Below are 9,331 nucleotides of genomic sequence, written 5' to 3'. Positions count from 1 at the left end.
TTTTCTTAATATTTATACATGAAACAGGTAATAAAACTAGTACCACTAAAACGAACAAAAAGATTGTAAAGAATAAAATATATAATAAAATAAAAAGTACATGACTTAACCGTCCGGAAATATTTTGTCTCGCTTAAGTTGTACGTGGACGTAAAACAATCGTTACTACTGCATAACACCTTAATGCCCATTATTTGTTTCTGGCATACTTAAAAACTCGCTAAAGAATCATTTAACAATCACGAACGACTATGATTGGGCAACTCTTGAGAGCGATTAGAAAAGTAACAGGTAGCGTGTGTCCGTGCACTACTGAAGCGGGACATTTACGCCTATGATTTGATAGACGCCAAATTACATAGTTAGGTAGAAACGCTACTAAAATAAAAACACATTGTTAAACAAAACTTAAGAAAGACTTTAATTATTTAGTGAAAACGTCCGTTCGGCAGTTTCCGGTCCGCGTTGGGAGGAGCGTGATGGCAGCGCATCTCCTCGTTCAGCTCCTCCTCAGATGCTCCTCAGACGCTCCTCAGATGACAGCTGCTGTCAGAAGACTCATTCCACTCCGGAGGAGGAGGTTTATTCATCATGTCTAAGAGCTGGTCAGCGAACGACCACAAAAGCTACACGAACCCGCCGCCTGCCGCCACCAAACGGCCGAGAAACGACTCCTGGAACAAAGTGACGGTGGTTTTAGGAGCGCAGTGGGGAGATGAAGGCAAAGGAAAAGTTGTCGATTTATTAGCAACAGAGTCTGACATCGTGTGCAGGTGTCAGGTAATATTCACACATTTCAACTAAATTATTATGAATTACAATACTATAATATTCATGATTTAAATAATATTGAATAAATAAATGAGTTAAAACATAAATATATGTGAATATAATACAGTATGTTAATGTTTTTGGTCTGTTTTATTTTGCTTTTTTAAATTCTTCTCTAAATCTGTCATAATGAAGAGTATTAAATTATGTTAAATAAATAAGTATATATATATATGAAAAATCATGTTTTTTTATTGTGCATTCCAATTAATATCAATCAAACTGCAGTTGGTTTGTTTTGATTTAAGCCATAATAACTCAAATAGAGTTAACTAACACAATAAAAACATGTTATTTGATTTTTTTAAAAAGGACTTATCTCATTTTGGACACAAACTCTTTATATAGTCTACTGTATGTACCACAATAACAACCAATAAGATTGTAAAGAAGAAAACATATCAAATAAAAGTGTGCGAACTTTTATTTTGTTTTTGTGTAGAGAAATGATGTTAGAATGTCATAAATGCATCATATGTCTGTGAAAAGTCCTAATGAATGAATGTCCCATAATGTTAAGCATCTTCATGTTGTATAGGAAAGACATCAGATTCAGAAGACAGAAGTATAACACAGTAAAATTCACACAGTTTGGAGTTTGTCCCACGTTAAGTACAACATCTCATCTGGTCCATGTTCTGCTGGTGTACGAGTCGGTCTGTGAATGTTGACCGAATTAATTCCAGTCCTCTTTTGAGGTCAGGTCACATTCCCGGCGGTTCTGGACATGTGAGAAGGCCAGGACACGGCACACAAGCCCACTGCCAGGCCTGGTTAAAATAGGTGCCCTATCAGCAGCTCTAGCCGCTGGTTGGTCGGGTAAAGTAAAGGGCAAAGCGTTCCGCTGGTTTAGCTCGTGTTTCCAGGTTTCCCCACTGAAGAAAATAAGAAGGAAAATTGAAACTGGGTTATCGGAGACTGTTGTCGATGTCCAGTTGCTCTTGCAGTAAATTTCCTCTGTGCATGACTTGAAGGATTCCAGACAGAGAATGGGACACGTGACGTGTGTTTTTCTGTCACAGGGTGGAAATAATGCAGGTCACACAGTGGTGGTGGATGAGAAGGAATATGACTTTCATCTTCTCCCCAGTGGAATAATCAACACTCAATGCACATCATTCATCGGTGAGAATCTTTCTCTAGGAGACTATTCAAGGCTATGTTCGGAATACCCTGCTCATACTTTCAGCATACTTTGGACAGTATTCACATTTTCTTTTTGCGTAAAAACCCAAAACATTTGCCAGTACACACATGAAACCACAGATTCCCACGATGCTCAGTTGGATTTCTCAGTTTCTTTGATTTGATTAGACCGAGTTTACACAAAAAGAGTCAAAATGACTTTTCTTATCAGGCGATAACAGGATATGAGTTCTTCATAGGCCACAATGATTGACATACGATAACATATACTGCACTGAATTCAGTGTGTAGGTTTTGTTTGTTTGTTTTGTTTACAGACTCTTGTAGAAATGTGTATGTCATCTCCAGGTAATGGTGTCGTGATTCACCTTCCAGGATTATTCGAGGAGATTGACAAGAATGAGAAGAAAGGTAATGTGTTTCAGAAGTCATTTAATACTCATTAATCACAACTGAAAAGAGAAGAAATTAATTTGAGGAAGATAACCAATTACATTGATACAAAATCTTAAAGATTATTGTCTAAATCGGTGTTGTGTTGTATGAATCTCTTAAATACATACATGTACGTGTGATAAACTTCATGTTCACTGCAGTCGTTGAATTTCTGTTTCAGGTCTGAAAGGTTGGGACAAAAGGCTTGTGATATCTGATCGAGCACACATCGGTAAATATGATTGTTTTGAGCTATAAATACAAGTGTTGTGATGTACAGCGATGTCATGAGTCCGTCTGTGTGTGTCAGTGTTTGATTTTCATCAGGCGGTCGATGGACTGCAGGAGGTTCAGAGACAAGCTCAAGAGGGCAAAAAGTAAGATCAGCTCCACTTTGTGTGACTGGTGTAACTATACCGTAACAACCCTGTTCTTTTGTGTTCAGCATAGGGACGACTAAAAAAGGCATTGGACCCACTTATGCCTGCAAAGCGTCTCGCACCGGACTCCGCATCTGTGACCTCATGGCAGATTTCAATGTGTTTTCTACAAGGTGTGACACACGTGCGTTTTTATTAAGAATAAAATGTTATGTAATGATATAATGATAATGTCAATATGATGTTTCTTTAATTAAGTCTTGTGTTTAGTCCTTGGAGTGTGTGTGGTCCATAGTCATGTTGTAAGCAGTGCTGGGTAACTTACTCTGACAAAGCCATTTTTTCCTCCGTTTCTCAGTCAATACTCGCATTTTCCACCTTCATAAACATCAACTTTTGCTACACAATAAAAACACTGTGTGGTTTCATGGTTTAGCCAATTTAAACAATCAAAAACGATGCAAAACATAGGTATTTTGAGTTTGTGATTTCCCTATGGAGAAAGTTCCCTATATCAAGTTTGACTTGAGTCTTGTTTTTACCCCTAAAGAGTGAAAAATCTCGTGCAGCAGTATCAGTCGATGTACCCGGCTCTTAAAGTGGACGTAGAGGGTGAACTGAAGAAACTGAAGGTCAGTCGAACATCTCCAGACGGCACTCACTGTGAGCTGTACGTACAGTATCTCATCATCGTGATGTCATTCACAGGATTACGCCGAGAGGATAAGGCCTCTGGTCAGAGATGGTGTCTATTTCATGTATGATGCAATTCACGGAGTCCCGAAGAAAATCCTGGTCGAGGGGGCCAACGCTGCCCTCCTGGACATCGACTTCGGTGAGGGAGTATCAGATGCTTCGGTGTGGCACATGCAAAGATGTCAGGCCTGAAGATTGTGTGTCTTCCCTCTAGGAACGTACCCGTTCGTGACATCTTCCAACTGCACGGTGGGCGGCGTGTGCACGGGTCTTGGCATCCCTCCCGCAAACATCGGAGAGGTGTACGGCGTGTCAAAAGCCTACACCACCCGAGTGGGCATCGGGGCCTTTCCAACAGAGCAACTCAATGTAAGCGTTAGCGTGAGAGCTTGCCGACAGTCCCATAACTGTGCCGTCATCTGCCTTTGACACTTTTGTGTAACCTGAAATGTGAATTTCTGTTGAGTGACGTACTGTAAGACGTGCTCATATCATCTCTTGTTTGTTACAGTTATTTATAGATCATGTAACTTTCACACGGGCCCTCTGGACCAGCTGTCTCCTGTGAACTACGTGTGATTGAAAAGCATCGGATAAATTTAGTCTCGGACAGAGAGCGACAAGAACTAATTGAGATATCTGTGTTTCATCTCACAGGCTGTAGGTGAACTATTACAGACACGAGGTCACGAGGTGGGCGTGACTACAGGCAGAAAGAGACGCTGTGGTTGGCTGGATTTGGTTATTCTTAAATATGCCCACATGATCAACGGATTCACTGCGTGAGTTTTTTTGTTTCGTTTCAGTTTTTGAAGCCGCGTGAACACATGAATGCACAATATCTTTAAAACAGGACATGATGTGCAGTATGCAGCAAAAAACTTACCAAAGTGCTAATGTTTTCTGTGTTTCTGCAGCATTGCTCTGACTAAACTAGACATCCTTGATGTTTTGGATGAAATAAAAGTCGGCATGGCCTACAAGATCAATGGCAAACGGATTCCATATTTCCCAGGTAAACTCATATAGAAGCAACAATGCATTATTTATTCATAATCACGTTTTGAGTTTGCTGGTTGATGTGACTATATATTTGCTCCCAAGCTTACATTTATCGTATCTATGAAGCTATTCACATATTAGTTCATATTGTAAGATTATGAATTAAGTTGTTCAGACTTTGAATAAACCACACATGCATATTTTATATTTTAAAATATTTCCTCTCTCCGTACATTCAGCCAACATGGAGGTTCTGCAGAAGGTGGAGGTGGAATACGAAACTTTCCCCGGATGGAAGACGGACACTTCAGCGGCCAGAAAGTGGAATGATCTCCCTTCTAAAGCTCAGAACTACATTCGCTTTGTGGAAAATCACATTGGCGTTCCCAGTAAGTCATTCACGCTGTAAAGTAATAAACAACATTACACCCGAATGAAGAACTTCAGTTAAACCTCGTGATTGTGATCTCTTCACAGTTAAATGGGTCGGTGTTGGGAAATCCAGAGAATGTATGATACAGATGTTCTAGAAACCACTGGAAATCAGTTCACCAGTTCTCCATCTCCATCAGATGACCAGCACAATGAGTCTCCTGGTTTTACAAGTCTTTACTTGATAAAAGAAAATAAACCAGGTTTTTGAGTTAAGGCATTATAATAATCTATCCGTCGACCGTGTGGATTGATTGATTGTTTTTTGATCAACACAAGAATGGTTTATATCATTGTTTAAAGATAGCCAACCTTATTTTTAAAAGTGGCATTACATTGTGCACTTTAGAATTTGTGTCCAATATTTCCAATGTTCATTTGTGAGATATAAACTAAACCAAAGAAACTGGGAAGAGTTGTGTTTTTTGTTTCATCATTTATGTCAGTTTTGTCAATATCATTATATAAGAAGCATTTTATTTTCTGCAGTGTTATTGCTGTAGATCAAGAGAATTCTGCTTTGTTAAAGAATGTGTTTGAAAGTGTTTCTTTTGTGCTGAATGGTTTTTAGGAGATTTATTAATATGATTTTCCCTGTTTTGTGTCCCGTCAGATATAATTAGGTTAGATAGAACATTATCTGCTACAGAAATAGAAACAGACAGAGAACATGCTGTTCCTTTTATCTGTGCCAAGATGATCAGATCTCAATAGAAACCTCAGTGCCGTTTACATACCAGACAGAACAGAACAGAACCATACCGCCCACAGAACTGACGTCAGATCCATGAGACAACTACTTAAAACACTGCAGATTATACATTTACTTGTATGTGTTCATAAAACAAGTCTCGCCCCAAGATGACACCGCCATTGGCATAACATTCAGCTGCCCATGCATCATCTAAAGGTAAAAAAGGGTTTAGATTAGATCATTCCTATCCAAAAGTGTTTTTTTTATTAACATCTTTAAACAAACAGCCATCAATTCAACAAATCGGTAGGCAAATGAACAACAAAATACATCTAAGCAGCATAATAAGCAAATATAGATATGATAAAAAAGAAAAATCCAAATGTAAATATATACTGTATATACAGGTTTAAGGCACTTTTGTTCCTTAAGTGCTTAAAATATTTAAATCATTTTTTAAATCATTTTTAAATGCAACAAAACATAGAAGGACTTTAAAGAATCTACATTCGTGCAAATGTAGCTAAAATCAATAGGTAGGGGCCTATATTAGCCTATTACACAAAAATTCAACTTCTATGTTTTCCATTATAAATGGGGCATTTTTTTAAAGATTCGCGCACATTCCCTTCACCCTCCACTGTTTATACCATGTAGATTTATGAATAAAAAAAACTTTACAAAACGACGTAAATTAAACAAGAAACTAAATACTAAAAGTAGGCTATAAATAAAAGTAAAAAAAACATCTCCACAAAAATTAAACCATTACACAAAAAAATAAAATATTAAATCATAATCTTACAGTTTTGTTTAAATCATAATCTTACAGTTTTGTTTGTAAACTTTATTTAACATTTTGGCTTTTAGCCTCAGGAGAGAGGTGAAGTCAAACCGATTCATTTTTACAGTACTGTGCATTGGCTGTAATGGTGACTGTGAGCAGCAGGTGGCGCTGAGCGCGTCCACGCGTCTCTCCGCCGCTCACCCGGATGAAGAAGAAGCGGAGGCCTTAAAACGCGAATTTGCGTGTGATAATCTGTTGCGTCCGTCTTCTGTTTGTTTGTTTATTTCTCACGTTTCTTTTTCGAACCCTCGAATAATCGCTTTTTAAACGCTCTATCTTTTTTAAAATGCCGAAACGCTCGTATCCGTTCAGCGAAACCTTCTCCTCCCAGTATAAACTTCATGTTGGGCAAAAAGAAATGAACCATTACGGAGTTTTTGGACCGAAATACAGACAAGAGGTTTACGGTAAAATACATTTATTATAGTCATTGTAAACTGTTTCGGTTTTATCGGCCCGTTTGTAGTCAATAATATAAAATGTATGTAATAAATATAATTGATACGATCAGTTACCACAGGTGGTTTGAGTTGTTGTTGTTAGCAATGGTCAGTCATCTGTTTATAATGTAAAGTTAATGCTTGTTTAAACAACAAAAGTATTTACGTGTGCGTGTCTGAACATGACCGACCGAGACCCATTTAATCCATTTTAATTTTGTTAGGCTATTTTTGTCCCTCACGAAACTTAACTGTAGATTTTGTATTAGGTGTTTGGAGTAAAACCACAATAGTTTAAACTTTAACATTACTAAAACTATACTTCCAAAAGTGGTTAATCAAGATAAACCGTTACTTAATAAAACCGTGGTACTTTTTTTTTTTAGAGGTAAGCACTTTAAAACACTTTTATTTTGCCTTTTTGTTTGTATCTCTGATTGACAGAACTAGAGTTGAAAATCTTCTTTCATTCACACTTTCACTCCATAACTTACTGGATTCACTGCAGACTCTAAATACAGTTGATCAGAATCCAGTCAGGGCGTCTTTGAGGTTCAAGTCTGAAGATTTAGGAGTAGAATCCTGTAAACTGTGAGGCCTGAACATGTGAACTCTTGTTTAATCAGAGAAAACCAAAAATCTGCTGTTCAACGGGACCAAGTCAGTGATGAGTCGAATCTGGAAGGCAGATGGGGAGGAGAAACCGTCAGACATCCCGGTGTCTGATCCATCTTCCGCATCCTCCGCACTAGGGCATCAGACTCTTCTGAAAGGCCAAACGCTTATCGGCACAGATGGGAGATTACAGAAAGCAAACGCCGTTCCAGGTCATTGTTATACAGCATGATGCATCTGGTGGCAAAAAGCTGTGTTTGTTTCAATCACTATCAGAAGAAAAACCGATCAAATCTTACTCGAGTTTAAGCTCATGAGACTATCTCCGTGTTCTCAGGTTCTGCAGCGGCTCCTACAGCGTGTTGTGTGTGTCAGAGGGTCTCTGGGTCGAGGCAGCCCTGCGTGCAGTGTGAGCGGTCTGCGTGTCCTGCGTGCACCCTGCAATGCTCCAGCTGCTCCAGTCACTGCTGCAACTTGTGTGCCGTTACAGAGTGAGTGAATGAGATGTTCTGATTCTTGTGTTGTGCTGATCAGGATCTAAAGTTCTTCTCTCTCTATTCTCTGTGCAGTTACAGCGAGCGTTACGACCGTGTCCTGTGTGTCGGCTGTTCATCCTGATCGCATGGCACACAGGACATATGGATTGACGCGTGGATGCTGAGATGATGTTGAAAATTGTGCAAGACGTGATTTTAATTCATTGCCAGTTAAATGTAAATGAGATGACTTATATACTGCTTGACTCCTGTCTTTCGTTTACTTGTGTATATATTCCAGTGATTGATTAAATAAATACTTGCTACTTTATTAATAATGCTTTCGGATGTTTTTTTTCTATGTTTGAAGCATTATTTGATATTGCTGTCTACAGGCCCGTGGCATTGACTTTGTTTGTAATGAAGTCCTTTGAAAAATGGTAGGGAAAGGAGCGTCTGTCCTTGACACAACCTGTACTCGACCCTCTGCAATTTGCATATCGATCAGGCAGAGGAGTAGAAGATGCTACTTGCACCTTATTGAATATGATTTTAAACCATTTAGAAGGGCCGAAAAACCTTGCTCGTCTGCTTTTTATTCACTTTTCCTCTGCTTTTAACTGTGTCCAGCCACATATCTTAGCCTGGAATCTCCTTAACAACTTTCATTTGGATTTTAATGTTTGTTGGTTGGTGAACTTAACAAACCGGTCCCTACGCGTAAACTGTGTTTTGTCCAATGCTGTGTGGCCCTACAGGTACCCCCCAGGATTGTGTACCATATCCTCTTGTTTATTTTCTATGCTAACGATTGTTCCTTTGAGGGGAGACATATTCAATTTGCGGATGATTCAGTGATTGTGTCTCCGCTCTTGAGTTCGAGGTCAGCCACGGTCCGGTGGTCGACTATTTTACTCAATGGTGTAACGCCTCTTCTTTTAAACATGTTGATTGTTTTTCGGAAGAAGTACTCTGGACCAGCTTTTCCGAATGTCGAATATGATCAAAAGGAAAGTGTCACATAGACTGTATTTTCTGAGGAAATTTCGCAGTTTTGAAATAGTCATTTATTTTGGCATATTTTTTTTAATTGAATCTATCTTGAGTTTCTCCATTGTATGTTGGTATGGTAACCTGACCATCAGAAACCGGAGTAAGCTGAGTAATACAGTTAGAACGCATTGAACTGATACATATTTCTCGGATTTATGGTGACCGAATGATCAAAAAGGGTCACTGTCCTCTCAGATGTTACTCATCCACTGTTCAATGAACTTCAATTGTTGCCTTCGGGTAGCAGATTCAAAATGCCTGGATGTAAACTGATTCAAGAATTA

The 9,331-nt window shown here is 38.8% G+C and overlaps 2 protein-coding genes across 2 annotated transcripts; both read left to right on the top strand.

Moving 5' to 3' along the window:
• Window positions 1-457: 457 nt before the first annotated feature.
• On the top strand, window positions 458-5,353 carry adss1 (adenylosuccinate synthase 1). The gene is made up of 13 exons (XM_057343384.1): window positions 458-780; window positions 1,854-1,956; window positions 2,326-2,388; window positions 2,594-2,644; window positions 2,723-2,789; window positions 2,858-2,965; window positions 3,343-3,424; window positions 3,501-3,627; window positions 3,703-3,857; window positions 4,146-4,270; window positions 4,406-4,503; window positions 4,730-4,879; window positions 4,968-5,353. Exons 1-13 carry the CDS (start codon window positions 592-594, stop codon window positions 5,018-5,020), a joined length of 1,371 nt encoding a protein of 456 aa, XP_057199367.1. The 5' UTR covers window positions 458-591; the 3' UTR covers window positions 5,021-5,353.
• A 1,237-nt stretch (window positions 5,354-6,590) lies between these two features.
• Window positions 6,591-8,329, top strand: siva1 (SIVA1, apoptosis-inducing factor). The gene is made up of 4 exons (XM_057344299.1): window positions 6,591-6,870; window positions 7,530-7,730; window positions 7,856-8,009; window positions 8,088-8,329. The coding sequence occupies exons 1-4, from the start codon at window positions 6,750-6,752 to the stop codon at window positions 8,134-8,136; spliced, it is 525 nt and encodes a 174-aa protein (XP_057200282.1). The 5' UTR covers window positions 6,591-6,749; the 3' UTR covers window positions 8,137-8,329.
• Window positions 8,330-9,331: the final 1,002 nt, after the last annotated feature.

Source organism: Triplophysa rosa, linkage group LG10 (genome assembly GCF_024868665.1).
Source record: "Triplophysa rosa linkage group LG10, Trosa_1v2, whole genome shotgun sequence".
Classification (NCBI taxonomy): domain Eukaryota; kingdom Metazoa; phylum Chordata; class Actinopteri; order Cypriniformes; family Nemacheilidae; genus Triplophysa; species Triplophysa rosa.
The sequence above is the reverse complement of the archived record's forward strand: the minus strand, read 5'-3'. Positions and strand labels throughout refer to the sequence as shown.